This window comes from Carlito syrichta, unplaced genomic scaffold (genome assembly GCF_000164805.1).
Source record: "Carlito syrichta isolate Samal-C Ts95f unplaced genomic scaffold, Tarsius_syrichta-2.0.1 Scaffold311617, whole genome shotgun sequence".
Lineage (NCBI taxonomy): Eukaryota > Metazoa > Chordata > Mammalia > Primates > Tarsiidae > Carlito > Carlito syrichta.
Window position 1 is genome coordinate 69,691 of NW_007255713.1, and position 17,740 is coordinate 87,430.

The following is a 17,740-nucleotide window of genomic DNA, read 5'->3' on the forward strand; positions in this document are numbered from 1 at the left end:
GCCCGGCCTGCTGCACGGCGGCCCACGCCCGCGGAAGCTGGAATGCGGTTTTATTTGGCTGACGACTTTTGCAGGTCCCTCAGGCTCTTGGAGGGCAAGGCGGGAGACCTGAAGGGTCTGCGTTCACTTCGTGACGATGGCATTGTTGACAATCCAGTGCGGGGCCCTCCCGTTGCGGAAGGCGCTTTCCCCGGGCGCGGTCTTGGTGGGCTTCTCTTGCAGGAGCGAGGAGAGGGTTAGTGGCTCCCGAGCCGCCCGGGAGGTCGGCCTTTTACTCTCTGACTTCTGGGGAGCTACGACAAAGCACAGGGCACCGAGGCGAACGTGGGTTTTCAGAAGTGCCGGAAAGGCGCTTCTGAAAGGCGCGAGAGAGCCTGGCTTGCCTCGAGGGACCGAGCAGGCGGGCCTTCGCTCTTAGCAAGAGGGTGGGCTTTGGACCACTTTGGACCGCGGACTACCACTCCCAACCTTCGCTATCACTGGGATGCCTTGTTTTCAGCAGTACCCAGTGTAGAATACACTGCCAGTGTAGAACCTCCCTTGTTTAATCCTCCCTCTTTCGAATGCTTCCATCTGAAAGCATACTGATGAGTAACTCTCACTAAATGAACGCGCATTCTCGCCTATGTTTTCTCAATCGTAAACTGATCCGTTCTGTCTGACAGTGGCACTCTCCAGATTCTCTTTCAGCTCTCCCCTGTTGTTTGGAAGCGTTCATTATGGCATCTCCTTGCTCCTCTCCCTCCCCAGTTTCTGGAAGCATTCCGCCTTGTGAGTGTCACTTGATTCTGTTCCCTGATCCCTCCTGCTATCACCTATCTCTTGGACAGCCCCCTAAACAACCGTAATAGCCCCCATCCAAATGGTTTTGTATGTCATCTTTAGTTACTTGGATGCCTGGTAAACATGAAACATTGTGTGGGGAATGGCTAGCGGTTTCTTCTGCTTGAAGGGTAGACATTGACTCCATTACCCAGCAGACTGGCTTTGTTTAGGAAATACCACAATGGGCCCCCTAGATAGGTAAGTAAAGTAAGAATCCTCTCACTTTTCTTGAGGGAAACCGTAAAACCATAATTCTAATAGTCGTTGCATACTGAGTATTGAGTGTTCTGTTTAGAAATGTAAATTGGCTGTATCCTTAACAGGATTGTGCCCTGCAAAATTAGAGAAATTCTAACCTAAGTAAGGTTAGATTGTAGAGAAAGTATTTTCCCCAGATATGGATTTAAGAGGAAATGTTGTTATTCTTCCTGTGGTATCATTTAAGATTTAACTCTGGCCAGGTGCGGTGGCTCATGCCTATAATCCCAGCACTTTGGGAGGCCAAGGTGAGAGGATTGCCTGAGTCCACGGGTTCAAGACCAACTTGGGCAACTTGATGAGACCTCGTCTCTGCAATAAATCAAAAAATTAGCCGGGTGTAGTTGGGGGCGTGCCTGTAGTTCCAGCTACTTGGAAGGCCGAAGCTGAAGGATCACCTGAGCCCAGCAGGTCGAGGCTGCAGTGGCCATGAGCAGTGTGACACTGCACTCCAGCCTGGGAGACAGAGTGAGACTCCAACTCAAAAAAAAATGTTTTTAACTCTGACTTGACTAACTGTACTATTAACTATTATGTTTGCTTTATCTATCTTATAAAGTTCAAACCATACTTTGTAGGCAGAGTTTCCCTTGATAGAAATCGAAATTCGCACTTAAATAAACAGGCTTTGGGGGAAGAGAGACCTTCTTCCTCTTCCTAGGCCCAAGGGTATTGGGAGCCCAGGCAGAGACAGTGCAGATAAGCCCAGAGAGCCTCAAAAAAGGATAAAGTGCCAGAGGTTGAGTTTGAGACTGAGCTTAAGAGTACCCCCCCCCCCTTTTTTTTGAGTCAGAATCTCACTCTGTCACCCAGGCTGGAGTGTAGTGGCATGCTCATGGCCAACACAGCCTCGAGCTACCGGGCTCCGGCGATCCTTCCGCCTCAGTCTTCCAAGTAGCTGGAACTACAGGCATATGCCACCATGCCTGGCTAACTTTTTGATTTATCGTAGAGATGAGGTCTCACCAAGTTGCCCAGGCTGGCCTCGAACCTGTTGGCTCAGGCAATTCTCTCATCTCGGTCTCCAAAAAAGTACTGGGATTATAGGCATGAGCCACTGCACCTGGCCTAAGAGTAGCCCCTTTTAAAGCAATTAAGTCCCTCTCTGCTGTTCTTCAACTTTTCTCTGTATCTATGAAGTTTTGTTTAATACCACAGGTTGGTTTTAGCCATGCAGACGATGGGAAGTTAGGAGAGGCAGGCGGTGGAGGTGAATTGGGACACACAAGTATGGCAGGAGTCGAGAAGCCGGAAGGAGCCAGTTAATGAATGGCACAATCTGACTGCACGCCTCTAGAGTCATGACTGTGGGCTGAGAGAATGGCAAAAGTGTTAAGCCAACACTAGCATGGCTTTGTGGAACCAGGAATTGCTTGAGGAGAGGAGGAAACCTAGTAGGAAAGACGAACTTTCTCTTGAAGTCATGAGCTGGTGACCTCTGGGACCCATCAGATCCACAGTTAACACATGAATGTGCATTCAGTGTTCTGAAGGCCTTCAGCATGTCCCAACTGCCTACTCCTGGATAAAACTCCAACGCTTCTTTAAATATTATACAAGGCCTCTTATGATCTGGTTCATCTCTTTCACATATTGAACAAGTGTTATTGGTGCTTGATAATTGTCGAACAGTTAGTAGGTACCCAACAGATGTTGTGAAATGAATGATATACCTGAGGCAGTTTATCACTGCACCTTCTGTCATACCTTACCCCAAGTCCCTTGCACCCCATGCCCTGCCCCAACCCTAAAGAGATTTGTGGACCTCTAAGACACACAGAGTTATCTTTGGGCCCTTCTGGAACAGGCTTCCTCAAAGTATACTATTCATACCACTGAGTGGTTCTGGATGGTACACAGATAAACCTTCCACGTTTAATTATTATGAATTTAGTGTATGTCAGAAAAACATAATTTGTATATCGAAACCATCATGTCAATGATATAGTAGTAACCAGGACAAGAATTTGTTAAAGTCCTTTTGAAGAAAAGGGTTGCGTAAATAATAGACCAAATAATTCATCAGTATGGCAAAAACTGCTAAAGCAGTGGGTGATGTAGCTTGAAAAACCGTAGGCTACACCTTTTTTGAAAGTTGAGGATTTAGACAAAAAGTACAAAACTCACCAACACCTGAGCCTCTGTTAGTTATTCACTTCAACGCTGCAAGGAAAAACAGTCCCTGAAACTACCATGAGAGAAGCCAATTTGTCCACACCTATAATCCCTACAGAGTCTACTTGCAACCCACATCTCAGTCCCATAAGCCATCGCTCTGAAAGAAAAACTTACCATCTTTCCTCATATCTCTTTCACGGTCCAGAGCGAAGCTGAGCTGAGGGTACATTTCTTTCTGTTTCCTCAAAGCGTACACTTTTGAATACTTCCCCTCACTCTTGAAATCATTGTCCGTGGAAAACCTTGACAAAGAGAATTCGTTTAGTAGATCTTACAGCAGGGGGCTAATGGTCTCAATTACTTTAACGTTGGCTACGTTCTCAGAGATTCTGAGGAAGAAGACGGACAATGACAAGAGTTATTGATTGGTGCCAAGTGGGAGTATGTTCAGCTGCGAGGGATGCTTCTGAATGTGGCACTGTAAACCTTTGAAGGAACTCCAGACTCTGCTGTGTCCTCTCTAAACTGGAAATAGGCTGCTCCTGCAACTAGTTTAAAATAAAACCTCACTTGTCTATGTGTTCTCATAACACATTGTTCCTACATTATATCCATTAACTCAAATGGAGGGTACATTTTTTCTGTTTCCCCAAAGCACAGACCTTTGACTATGGCACTTCACTCTTGAAATCCCTTTGTGGAAAACCTTAGATTTGCATTACTGTTTCTCTTTCATTAGCATGTAAACAGAGAGAAGGTGTGTGTCTTATTATAATATGGCTGTATGTGTTCCCTACAACCAAGTGTGTTAAATTCTATTGTAAAGAAGCAGTAACACGGATAAGAAAAAGAAGAGTACAAGAAAATGACTACAAGAAAAGCCAGGACTTCACCTAAACCATTGTTCTCGCTTGGAAGTAGGATCGCCAGACAGTATTAGAGGGAAGACTGGTTTCAGCCCAGACCTTAACTTATTTTTCTGAGGCATCACAGGTGGCCAGAGGCTCTCAATGGATTGGTGCTGATGAGGACTTTCCTGTAGGAAAAGTAAAGGTAAGAAAAGTGAGAGACCAACAACCTCGGAATTTGAAGGCTGGACCGAGTTCCAGTTGCCCTAAAATGACATAGCAACACCTGTCAGAGAGGGAAGCAGGAACTCAGAAACCAGAATCAGAGGGAGCAGTTCACCGAGTGGGTTAGTACTCATCTGTTTCACTGCCAGATGGCTCGTCCAAAGCTTGGTCAGCTTCTAAGTTATTAAAACGGGTTCCTGGACCTTGGAAGTGAATGGCAGAGGAGGCCATGCAGTTTGAGAAAGAATTCAACCAGTGAATTTCTTGAGAAACCAAACATTCGACACCTTACTGGGAAGTAGATCCATGGGATTCTACTGTCCTTTCTAGGAGATGGCTGCCACAGTCAATTTCCTCCTCTGCAGTGAAAAGGTCACAGAAGGGGATGTTTTGTGAGGTAATAATTTCATCATTACTGAAGGTCATAGAACCAAAGACTTTCAGAAAGAATCCTGAGTCATTCGGTCCTATTGTTCATCTGACATGCACATCCCCTTCACGATCTCATTATCAAGTAGTCACTCTTTCTACACCTAAAAGCAAAGCAGACAAAACCCCGATTTCATCTTTGATCAGCCAATAGCTAATTTCTCTCTAACTTTTACCCTATAGTCTAAACAGAACAAATTTAATCTGTCTGCCACAAAGTCCTTAAACATTTTGAAAAAAGTAGCTGGGTATGGTGGCTCAAGCCTGTAATATAAGAACTTTGGGAGGCCAAGGCAAGAGGATTGCATGAGTCCAGGGGATCAAGACCAGCCTGGGTAACAAGGTGAGATCTCCTCTCTACAATAAGTCAAAAAATTAACTGGGTGTGGTGGTGCATGCCTGTAGTTCCAACTACTGGGAAGACTGAGGCGGAATGATTGCCTGAGCCCAGCAGGTCAAAGCTGTGGTGGCCATGAGTGTGCCCCTGCATTCCAGCCTGGGCAATAGAGTGAGACTCTCACTCAAATATATTTACATTTTTAAATATATATATCACATTCTTCCTAAAAGTTCTGTCTCTTCCAGGCTAATCTCTCCAGTATCTTGCACTTTTCTTCATATGACATGGCTTTGGGCTCCCTTATTTTTTATCTCTTTTAAGAAAATTACAATTTATCTTTTTCCTAATGTGTGGCAATCTGAAATAAAAACAATAACCCAGGTGTAGTATTTGCATCTTTCTACCCTGTTAAAGTCTCTATTAAAAGTCATCACCTAAGGCCGGGCATGGGGGCTCACGCCTGTAATTCCAGCACTTTGGGAGACCGAGGCGAGAGGATTGCCTGAGCCCAGGGGTTTGAGACCAGCCTGGGCAACTTGGTGAGAACTTGTCTCTACAATAAATTTTTAAAAATTAGCTAAGTGTGGTAGCACACACCTGTAGTTCCAGCTACTTGGAAGGCTGAGGCAGAAGGATCACCTGAACCCAGCAGGTGGAGGCTATGGAGGCCGTGAGCATGTCACTGCACTCCCACCTAGGCAACAGAGTGAGACTCCAACTCAACAACAACAAAAAAAGTCATCATCTCTTCTGAGAACCTGTACTAACTACACTGTCTAAAATGGCCACTCACACCCATCACATTCCATCCCCTTCTCCTGCTTTGTCAGATATCTATCATGTATACATCATCTGTGTGATCATTTACTTATGGTCTGTCTACTTCACTATAATTAAACTTCGTTAGGGCAAAGAGACTTTGACTTAGTCACTGATAGCCCTAGAACCCCTAATAGCACCTGGCACATAGTAAGTGCTCAGTAAATATTTGTTTACTGAATGGCCAAACAAATTAATTGACATATAAGCTTCTTTTACTGGAATTTTAAAACCTTTTTGTCTTTTTTAATACTTTGCTGCTTCTGAATCATGTCTTTTTAATTCTGAACGTATTCTCTTTAAGCTCTTCTAGTTTTTTGTTTTTGTTTTTTGAGTTGGAGTCTCACTCTTGCCCAGGTTGGAGTGCAGTGGCATGCTCACGGCCACCGCAGCCTCGACTTGCTGGGCTCAGGCAATCCTTTTGCCTCAGCCTTCCAAGTAGCCGGAACTACAGCCACGCACCACCATGCCCTGCTAATTTTTTTTATTTATTGTAGAGACAAGGTCTCACCAAGTTGCCCAGGCTGGTCTTGAAACCCTGGACTCAGGCAATCCTCTCACCTCAGCCTCCCAAAGTGCTGGGATTACAGGTTTGAGCCACCATGCCCGGCCCTTAAGCTCCTCTAGTTTTAAGAAATAGATATCCATTCAGATTATCTCTGATAATAGGTATTTTACTGGGAGAGCACATGTGCCTAGGAACTAAGGCATAGGTAACTCTCCAGCCATAAAAAGAACAGAAATTCAGCAGGGCTGGCATGAATAACAGAATAATAGGAACTAAAAAGTTAATTGGAATTCAAGACAGCACTAGCTAAGGACCGACCACCTTGACTCTTAACACATCACAAACATCTTTCTCCTACTGTCTGCCTGCTTTCCTCTCAAAACCTTGTTTGCTGCTGACCTTCACTCTGTATACAGGGGGTGCCAAAAAACTGTATACACTTCTTAAGTCTGACAATCGCTCAAAAGATGGCATTCATCAAATGAGTGCTAGCCTCACCATACAACAGGCAGGACAAAGAAAGTGGTGGAAGCACAGTTGGGCGAGCACCATACTACACATGGTGCCCATAATTCAATTCAACTTTGAAAAATCATACATTGTTAACGTCTCTTAAAATGTGTAGACATTTTTGGCACCCCCTGTATATCATATCTATTCTACCAACAGCTTCCGTTTATGTATTTCTACTCCCCTACATCTTCCACCTTCCCATACTCTTCTCTGATGACCCTTCTTCCTCACGGTTTGATTCTATGACCTCACTCTAGGTTTCCTTTTAGTTTTCATCCCCACTGCCTCAGTCTCTTCGTTTCCCAATTCAGATACTTGGAAACAAGAATCTGATTAGCTCAGGGATTTTGGTTGTTAATAGGTTGACTGGTTTTGGTTTTGATTTGAAGGTATCAATCCACACCATAGGTTACTAACCAGTCTATGAATTTTGCTTTACTGGGTCTGGCATCCTCCTCTGGTCCCACCAAGGAGTAGAGACAGGGTTAGGGTGTACAAAATAGAACCTTTTAGGACATTCTCTTCTTCAGGAGTTTGTGATAGGGTCAGTTTCACTTAGAAGGGGCTGTGAGTGTAACAATAGATTAAGATAAAGAAGGTGATCAAGTCTATCATGTAAGCTGGTATAATAGACTCATCTGGTACATTCCATGACTTGCCTAGTAGAACTCACACTCTTCTTATACACATGCCTGAACATAGCAAATAGTGCTTTTCTTGTATATAATCCTAAGTTCACAAAAGAGTGTCACATTTTTCCAGCAAGGGAAGCGGAGGAAGGCAGCATGGATATTCAAGAGGTATTGTAGATATTGGGCATTTCCAGCTTCTTAGGCTTGCTTCAAGTAGCCCCATAAAATTACCATGGTGACAGTCTTTGACAATCAGAGTCTTAACTCTGTCCATGAATGCAATGTAACAATTTGCTCATGAATGTGATTAGGTTCTGCACCAGACCTGGAGTATTCACAAAGCGCTAGCGGTAGGAAGAAAGCTGCTTTTGTACCCAGCTTACATGATAGACTTGATCACCTTCTTTATCTTAATCAAGGCAATCTTGGCCTGGCATGTATCTCTGGTGGTGGATAGTCCATCCACTACCATGAGAAATGACCACTGAGCTTACCTTCAAAGAGTAAGTTTCAGGACTCAAGAGATCCCAGGCAGTAAACTTGTTCACCCCTTGGTCGTCATGGACCGTTGGGCAGTAGCATTTTATCTTCCACCTGAAGAAGGATCTCAGTGCCATCCCTCTAGCAACTAAGGACACACTAATTCCAAACTCACCACATGTTACTATAAGAATCTGCCTCAGGTAATCCTGTACCCAGCAAACAAATTCCTCTTAGATTATTTTATGTGCACTTTTGCTGATCTTGTTTAATTTGTTCTTGTTAGATTAAGCCCTCTCAAGGGTATCAAGACCTTTTTTTAGATTTTGATTGTTAAGTATCTCTCTTGTTTTTTTGTTTTGTTTTTTGTTTTGAGTTAGAGTCTCACTCTGTCACCCAGGCTAGAGGGCAGTGGCATGCTCATGGCAACCGCAGCCTCAACTTGCTGGGCTCAGGTGATCCTTCTGCCTCAGCCTTCCAAGTAGCTGGAACTACAGGCATACACCACCATGCCCAGCTAATTGTTTGGTTTATTGTATGGATGAAGTCTTGCCAAGTTGCCCAGGCTGGTCTCGAACACCTGGGCTCAGGCAATCCTCTTGCCTCTGCCTCCCAAAGTGCAGGGATTACAGGTGTGAGTGGCCAAAGTATCTCTTAAGTAAATTTTCTTCAGTTCCTCTGCTGATGATTTAGTTCACCTCTTCAATGTCTCTCACCTTGACTATCGTAGTAACTTCATTACTTATGAGGGGTACCTCCCAAAAACCAGAATTATTTATTTTTAAAATCTGCATTTATTCATGCATGTTTAAACTTCAGTCACCTTCAAAGTATCCTCCTTTTGGGGCAATACACCTATGGAGATGTTTTTCCCACTGCACAAAATAATTTTTTAATTCATTCACTTTGATGCCTTTTAGTGTTTCTGCTGTTTGTTGTTTCACCTCTTCCACACCGGCAAAACGTTTCCCTTTGAGGACTTTTTCATCCAGGAAAGAAAATTAAAATGTCGCTTGGGGTGAGATTGGGTGAATAGGAAGCGTGGGGCACAGGGTCGAGCTGTTTTTGGTCAAAAACTGCTCAACACTCAATTCATTGCGGGCAGGTTGTTTGTGTAAATAACCCATTGTGAAATAAACAAAGAATCTCAAAAAAAAAAATTCAATGACGCTGACTACAGCCTCTCACCACAACACTAGCTGGTACTGTGGTGCCGATGGGTTCCTAGAACACTCACCTAGTGGGAAAAGCCTGTACTACAAGGGGCCCGCCCTCCAAAAGATAATTCCAGTGTTTTTGGTCCCTTCTTGTATCATTCTGGCTTGTATCTCTTCCACAACTATTAGTGGTCTTTCTTTTTTTTTTTAGTTGGCGTCTCACTCTGTTGCCCAGACTGGAGTGCAGTGGTCGCTCCCAGCCACCGCAGCCTCGAGCTGCTGGGCTCCAGCAATCCTCTGCCTCAGCCTTCCAAGAGGCTGGAACTACAAGCACGCGCTACCACACCCGGCTAATTTTTTTTGATTTATTGTAGAGATGAGGTCTCACCAAGTTGCCCAGCCAGGTCTCGAACCCGTGGGCTCAGGCAATCCACTCACCTCAGCCTCCCAAAAGCGCGGGATTACAGGCTGAGCCACCGAGCCCGGTTTAGTGGTCTTTCTAAAACACACATTTCTTCAACCTCCAAGCTGGTCTTTCTAAAACACAAATTTGTTACCATCCTTAAATCTCTTGCCTTGCCTATCTCCCATCTTCCTGAACATACCTCACTTCTCATATCTCCATACCTGTGTACTTCCCTGTGGGTGGAATATTCCCTTGTTCTTTTGCCGCAGATGACCCTCTGATCACTCCATTTTCCCCGACAGACACTATTCTCTGTTCTACATCTATTATCTTATATATTCTTCTCTTGTTCACATATCCTGCCATGTTATCATTACTTTCACAAATCTCATGTATTGATCTGTCTCTTCTATTCAACTCTTCAAGGTAGGAACTGTTCGGGAACCATCTTTATAATCTGGTTTTAGCTTACTGTGTGTTCGGTAATCGCTTATTGAATGGAAGTTGATCTTCAGTCTATAACAGTGTTTCAAATGTCTGGCTACTGTGTTAGTCAATTCCCCTTTTCCTGACACCCAAGAGCACCATGTGCAAAGCATAGCCCTTTACTCCTTTCTCATTTAGATACTCGTTTCTGTTCCCATCTCCTCATTTCTCACTTTGTCTTGTACTACTTTAGAGTAAGTAGTTTACCCATCGGAAAAAAAAAAAAGAAAGCAAGCAAGCCAGTGGACAGTTTACCCAGTGTTAGTTAGCAACTAAGTATCTTCAACCGAAGCATGTTCCAATGAAGACCCCGTTTTCTCCCTGCAGTGAAATTTCATGACGCAAGTTGGTCAAGTTCTAACTGTATTTTCCATGCTCTCAAGATTCTGTTTTAGGAAGCACAGGGCCAGGACTAAGAAGAAGGAGGTCGTTTCTTGAGCACTGTTCTCTATGTTGACTCAGCTCCCTTCTAATTCTGCAGAATCTATATTTAGGATACCAGCAAACTTCCCTCGGTACCATTACCTTGAGCAGTAATTCTTTGGAGAAGTATTTGGGCGCACTGCTCTTTTCTTGCTGAGTGATTGAGCAGGGAGGTGGGTTGTTGGTTATAATCAGCAAGGCCTTGTCCTGGTCATACTCTGTCACTTTTAACATGAAGCTTGTGGTTTTCCTGCTTTGAGCCAGGAATTTCTGCAGCGCAGTGGGCTTCAAAGGCTTGTAGTACTGGGCCTAAGCCGACAGAAGGGTTTCCAGAGAGAAAAGAGGTCAAGAGAAGATGAACGAATCAATTGACTAATCCTTTGCCTCTGTGGGGTAAGGACAGAGGCTGAAAAGGGGCAGGACAAACCCGCTCCAAAATGTATTTATCAGAAACTGTCAGACTGGGTGCAGTGGCTCACGCCTATAATCCCAGCACTTTGGGAGGCCAGTGAGGACTGCCTGAGCCCATGAGTTCGAGACCAGCCTGGGCAACTTGGCGAGACCTCATCTCTATAGTAAATCAAAAAATTAGCTGGGCATGGTGGCACATGCCTGTAGTTCCAGCTACTTGGAAGGCGGAGGCAGAAGGATCACCTGACCCTAGCAGGTCGAGGCTGCTGTGGCCATGAGTGTGCCACTGCACTCCAACCTGGGTAACAGAGTGAGACTCCAACTCAAAAAAAAAAAAAAAAAGAAAGAAAGCAAAAGAAACTGTCGGAATCCCTCTATCCCTTTCCCTCCTTGGAGCATCCCCCTGAAATAGACTCAGGAACTGGAAAAATGGGATGGAAAGATTTCTACAATAAAAGGAGCAAGGCAACTTCTTCAAAAACTTGTACCATGAGGCCCCGCATAGCAGGGCAAGCAGAAATTTCTATGTAGCTGAAGTTAGCTGGCCTTTCTCAACTCTTTCCTTGCTGAGGGAGTTCTTAGGTAACAGGCACAGCACACAATTCGACACCTTCCCTCATTTATGTCTTCCCACACCCCAGTATTTCTCCACAGGTACAACCACATTAGCATGCATTCACAAGCACAGTATTCCAAAGAAAAACAGTCACAAAAGACAGCAGGTCCCTTAAGGGATGGGTGGGGAAGGGGTGGTCGCACTGATTTTGCTTTTTTCTCAGTAGGAAGAAGGCAGAGGTTAGAGACAGAGGACAAGGAAGGGAGAAAATAGATTAGGAATACATTTTTCCCGATCGTAAATATGTTTTCTCAATTAAAAAAAAAATCAAATTGGCTATAGTGGCTCACACCTGTAGTCCCAGCACTTTGGGAAGCTGAGTTGAGAGGATTGCTTGAGCCCAGGAGTTCAAGATCAGCCTGTACAACATAACCAGACCTCTTCTCTACAAAAATAAAAATAAAAATAAAATAGCCAGGCGTGGTGGCATGCACCCGTAATCCCAGCTACTCAAGAAGCTGAGGCAGGAGGATTGCCTGAGCCCTGCAGGCTGAGGCTGCAGTGAGCTGTGATCTTGTTACTGCACACCAGCATGGGTGAAAGAGTGAGACCCTGACTCAAAAAAAAAAAATTCAGCATCAGGGATCACTGACTGTCTTGACAGTTCCCACCTCCCACCTCAACACCTGATTCAAGCTCTGCCTTGGCGTGGAGTCCCAGCTCTGCCTTCCTGTCCTAGGAGTTCACACACTCGTGGGAGCACTTGGAAGCACTGGGGGTACGCTGCTGGAACTTGCCCTCAGAGGTCTGGGGGAAACGCTTTCTTCACCTACCAGGTTGGGATGTTCTATATAATGCTGAAGTTTCTCCAGAATAAATTTTGATTGCCCGGCTGCATCAAAAATCTAAAGACAATAACAAAAGTTAGCCGTGTCCAGCTGTCCCTCTCTTAAACAGTGCCCCATTCCTTACTTCACTTTCATCTCGCTAACAAGTCTCTCGCTTATATATACCGAGTGATGAGTACAGTGAGCTTTAGCATTTACACTCTGGGTTTCTAGAACTAGAACCACAGGAGTGAGAGCCGGGTTCTGAAGCATCCCTATGGGGAGACTTGTCCGTGAAATGGGGACCAACCCTATGCGATGTCAGGAAAATCTATTAGGCCAGGAAGGAGCTAAGGGTAGCATTGTTCAGACTGGGGCAAGTCACTCCAAGGTCTCACACCCCCTTCCTCTGTTCTTCCTTGAGCTGCAGGAGCGAGACCTGGTGAGAACCAATACGGAGGGCCATCTCTAAGGAAAAAAGTCAGTTACAGAAGGGCAATCACCCAGGGGCCTGTGGGTGCTGGGCCTGAACCACTCTGCCATCCAAGCTGGGAGTGGGGGAAGAGGGTAGTGAGTGCAGCTTGCACTCTGGAACATCTCTGTAGGACTACAGTCCTTCCAAAAACACCACAGAATACACACTGAGTGCTGGTGACATGGTGTCTGCCACTCTGTATTTTCTGCCAGGGGTGGTCCTGGGTAATGATGAGTTGTCCAGGTGTCCTATCTGGCGGTAGAGGGGCTGAGGTTGTTCCTTTCCCTCCCGCTGGCCCCAGTGTTCTTGCCTTCTCTCTTGTATGGCCATGACCAGGGATGAGTCATGACAAGAGCCCGAGCAGACAAAAACTCTGAATTCTCTTCTTGTGGTTTGGCATTATCAGAAATCAGAAAAAAGACAGGGTGCACACTCTTGTGTTTGGATCAGCACGTCTAAGGATTGCTGTACCCCAAGAAGGTGGGTGCAGAGGAAAGGGGCATGTAGCAAGGTGAATAAAGCATGAAGGCGAACGAAGAAGAGGGAGGTCGAAAGAATGGGACAGCTGGGGGCGACAGCTCACACCTGCCATCCCAGTGGTTTGGGAGGCCGAAGCCAGATGATTGCTTGAGCCCAGGAGTTCAAGATCAGCCTGGACAACACAGCTCTACAAAAAGAAAATGAGCTGGGCATGGTTGGCATATGGCTGTAGTCCCAGCTACTTGGGAGACTGAGGTGGAAGGGATTGTCTGAGCCCAGCAGGTCGAGGTTGTAGTAGCAGTGGTTGTGCCACTGCACTCCAGCCTGGACGATAGAGTGAGAACCTGACTTTAAAAAAAGGAAAGAATGGGACAGACTGTAGGTGGAGAGGAGGCATTGCTAAGCTCCAGGAGGAAAAGATCAGATGGCAGCAATTCTTAGGGGAGGGAAAGGGAGCAAGAAAAAGGGCACACAGTTCCCAGGAGGCAAGGGCTGGAACATGGGGCAAATCCAAAGGCACAAGCAGTTCCTCTTTTTTTCAATTGGGGTCTCACTCTGTTGCCCAGGCTGGAGTGCAGTAGCACACTCACCGCCACCACAGCCTCAGCCTCCCGGACTCAGGCGATCCTCTTGCCTTAGCCTCCCAAGTAGTTGGAACTACAGGTGTGCACCACCACACCCTGCTAATTTTTTGTAGAAATGAGATCTCATCAAGTTGCCCAGGCTGGTCTCGAACTCCTGTGCTCAACCAGTCCTCTCGGCTTGGCCTCTCAAAGTGCTGGGATTATAGGCGTGAGCCACCACACCCAGCCTCAATGATTTAATTTTCATTACCTTTTGGAAAATAAAGTCCATTTGTTCAAAACAGAAATATATTACCAAAAACTTGCCTCCCTAATATGAAATGCATGACATATTTAGAATCATAGACATTTAGGAGAAATGTATTTGGGGGTAGTGTGAAGACTTTTTCTTTTGTAGATTTTTTTTTTTTTAATTAATTTTAGGGAGAAGCCTCCAGGGAAAATGTTTTTACTCCTGAATTTTTCTGAGGTATTGTATCTCTATTCCAAATTAATGTCCAGCAGCAGACTAAACCCACAAGATTGTCCAAATTGGAATCTGTTTTTAGCTTTGTTATGTTAAATTGCATTATTTCTGGCTGATTAAATAAAAATTGGCCTGGAAAATTCACTTGAATTCAACTGGCAATGCAACCAAGATACCCAATGGTGTCTTGCTACGAGAGGTAGCTGTCAAGCTCAGGTAAGTTAGGGTTTAGCACTCCCTTACTGCCTAAAAGAGGTTTCTGGCTCCTGGATTTTGTGCCCTGATTTGTTGCTAATGTATTCTCATCTCTTATTTTTCTATACCTCTGTTTCTCTTTCATGAGAGTACACAAATTAAAATATAAATACTCCTTTTTGCTTTTCAATAGGAACTTATGAGACCCAGTTTATAAAGCACTTCTAAGCAACTCCAAAGGACTACAAATGAAATATTTGCTAATGCTCTTCCTTACCTCTTCACTATCAAAAAATTCTCCTTTCTCAGGTTTAGCTGGGCTTTTTTCTGACATCTTTGATATGACATTTTGAAACCTGAAAAAGAGACAGAACATCCAACTCCAAGGTGCATTTCTAACTCCGAGGCCTGGACTTCTGCATGGTCTCAATCTCCCTGAACAAAATCTGGGAGCCTAACTTAGAAGGGTCCAATTTTGGTGATCACTAGTTGAATATGTAGTAGAGAATAGGACTCTATCCAGTCTGTATGCTGGGAGAAAACAAAACTTCAGTTTGAGAATTAAACAAGTGGGACCTTTTAGAGAGATGATGACCCCTGATGGTTTGGTTTCTTCTAAAATAGGGATTTTAGAACATTCAAGGAGATACTCTAGTAGACTGTTTATGGAAATTCTTAATAATACTCTCATAATACTTTTTTTTTTTTTAAGAAAGCAGGATTTATTAAGAGGACAGAAAAGCTCCCACACTAGGAGGGGACCTGAAAGAATTGCCCTCATAATACTCTTAAAGACCATCTGCTGTTTTGAATACCTATCTGCCCTCTCTTCTGCCACATGGAAATGGCTCTGCCTTTGCCTATGATTGGTCAATGATTACCCAATGAATCTAGGAGAAGGAATATAGTTCATGGACCTTTACAACTGTATCTAATTCTTATTGGCCTTGCTTGGATTATAGGCTCTCTCATCTTCCTAACCACATCCAAAAGTTTCTCTTCGTAAAACTAGAGTAATGAAAATAATCATCAATGGCTATTTTTTTTTTTTTCTTTTACAGACAGGTTCTCACTCTGTTGCCCAGGCTAGAGTGCAGTGGCATGCTCATAGCTCACTGCAGCTTAGAACTCATGGACTCAAGTGATCCTCTTGCCTCAGCCTACAGAGTAAGCTGGGACTACAGGCATGTGCCACCACACTAGGCTAATTTTAAAATTTTGTGTAGAGATGAGGTCTCACTATGCTGCCCAAGCTGCTCTTGAACTCCTGGTCTCAAGTAATCCTTCCCGCTAAGTCTCCCAAAGTTCTGGGATTACAGGTGTGAGCCACTACACCTGGCCCCAATGGCAATTTTTTTTTTTTTTTTTGAGTCAGAGGCTCACTCCGTAGCCCAGACTGGAGTGCAGTGGCACACTCATGGCCACCACCCCGGCATCGACCTGCTGGGCTCTGGCGTTCCTTACACCTCAGCCTTCTACGTAGCCAGAACTACAGGTGTCAGCCACCACGCCCAGCTAATTTTTGATTTATTGCAGAGACGAGGTCTCTCCAAGTTTCCCAGGCTGGTCTCAAACCCACGGGCTCAGGCAATCCACTCGCCTTGGCCTCCCAAAGTGCTGGGATTCCAGGCTGAGCCACTGAGTCCAGCCAACGGCAAATATTTTTGTATTCTGCTCTTTCACTTTTCCATCCTTCACTCTGATACACACATTCCCTGTGGGGAAATTGGGGGAGGGGCAGAAGTTGCAATCTTTAATAATAAAGTATTTTGGATTCCCTGAATTATTTCTTTTAAATCCATTTACTGCCTGAACATAGTATAAGATGCTCATCAAGAAGATGGAGTTAATGATGAAAATAAATGCTTCCTTTTTGGAGACAGTTTCATTTTGGAGTTAAATTCAGAAGAATTAGGCAACCACCTTCACTAGACCTCTCTTTTTTAAAAGAGAAGATAGTAGAGGCCGGGCATGGTGGCTCAAGCCTGTAACCCAGCACTTTGGGAGGCCGAGGTGAGAGGATTGCCTGAGCCCAGGGGTTTGAGATCACCTGAGCACCTCGGTGAGACCTCGTCTCTACAATATATCAAAAAATTAGCCAGGCATGGTAGCACATGCCTGTAGTTCTGGCTACTTGGAAGACTGAAATGGAAGGATCACCTGAACCCAGCAGGTGGATACTGGGGTGGCTGAGAGCGTGCCACACTGCACTCCAGCCTGGGTGACAGAGTGAGACTCTGACTCAAAAATAATAATAATAACAATAAATTTTTTAAAAAGTGAGGATAGAATGAGAGCCAAAATAAGAAAAGTAGAAACAGCCAAGCAATGCAGTGAATAGGTCAACTGGCTATCCCATGGTGCAAATACTTCCACATCAAAGATCTAATCCCATCCAAAAATGGCTACCTTCCATCTGTTGCTGACCACCAGGTGCACTGTTACCTCAGGCCAGAGGGCTTGAAAATGGTCCTAAGGGGAGCAGGTGACCTGATGTGGAGAGACCAAGATTCGTCTTAACATCTTAAAGTTTGTGCCCTTTTGATGTGCCCTATTGCCTTATATTATCTAACAATTAATCATATAATACATATAATCTTCACTGTAGCAAAAGCAGCACAGAATCCCAGATACTCTTCTTAGAGGCCAATTTAAGGCACAGAACTACATGAAAAGTCTGTCTTCACCCAACAGTGATCATCTGGAACAGGCCGGTGCTTTCTTTTTGGCAAAGCTACTCCTATTGCTGCATGAAACATAGACCAAGATCTGCTTTTTCATCTGGGAACAGTCAGTCAATTAAAATGAGGGTCTACTCAGTGGCTGTCACCATACAAAGTGCTATGGTAAGTGAGTCAGAAGTGGTATTATAATTTCATAGAGCATCTAAGACCACATACTTGATTTGTTTCTTTTGGCCCATGCTTTTCATGGCTATTTGGCCAACCCGAGACAGGTTTTCACCCAAGGACAGATTCAGAGTCTCTGTATAGTTCGCGTTCTGCGGGGTTTCCATTTAATCCAAGTCTTCTTTCCTTAGCACACATTGAGTGTCCAGTCCCATTCTGGATCCTGTATGGGAACAAGAGAAGACTGCTAGTTGTTATTGTGGATGTGGAAAATACACAGGACATGGCAATCCTTACCCTCAAGAAATTAAGTTTAAAAATGGAAGAAGGAGGGAGACAGTGATTATTCAGTGTAAAACAAGAATGACAAATATATAACTAAAATATCAGGTAAGTCACTTCATCTCTTGGGGTCTCAAATTCCTCATCT

At 44.5% G+C, this 17,740-nt stretch overlaps 1 protein-coding gene across 1 annotated transcript; it reads right to left on the reverse strand.

Annotated features, from left to right (window-relative positions):
* Positions 1-123: 123 nt before the first annotated feature.
* Positions 124-17,384, reverse strand: TSGA13 (testis specific 13). Its single transcript, XM_008068871.1, has 7 exons — positions 17,362-17,384; positions 14,739-14,817; positions 12,268-12,339; positions 10,564-10,776; positions 4,095-4,237; positions 3,376-3,503; positions 124-293 (listed from the first exon to the last, which is right to left on the reverse strand). Exons 1-7 carry the CDS (start codon positions 17,382-17,384, stop codon positions 124-126), a joined length of 828 nt encoding a protein of 275 aa, XP_008067062.1.
* Between the last annotated feature and the right edge of the window lie 356 nt (positions 17,385-17,740).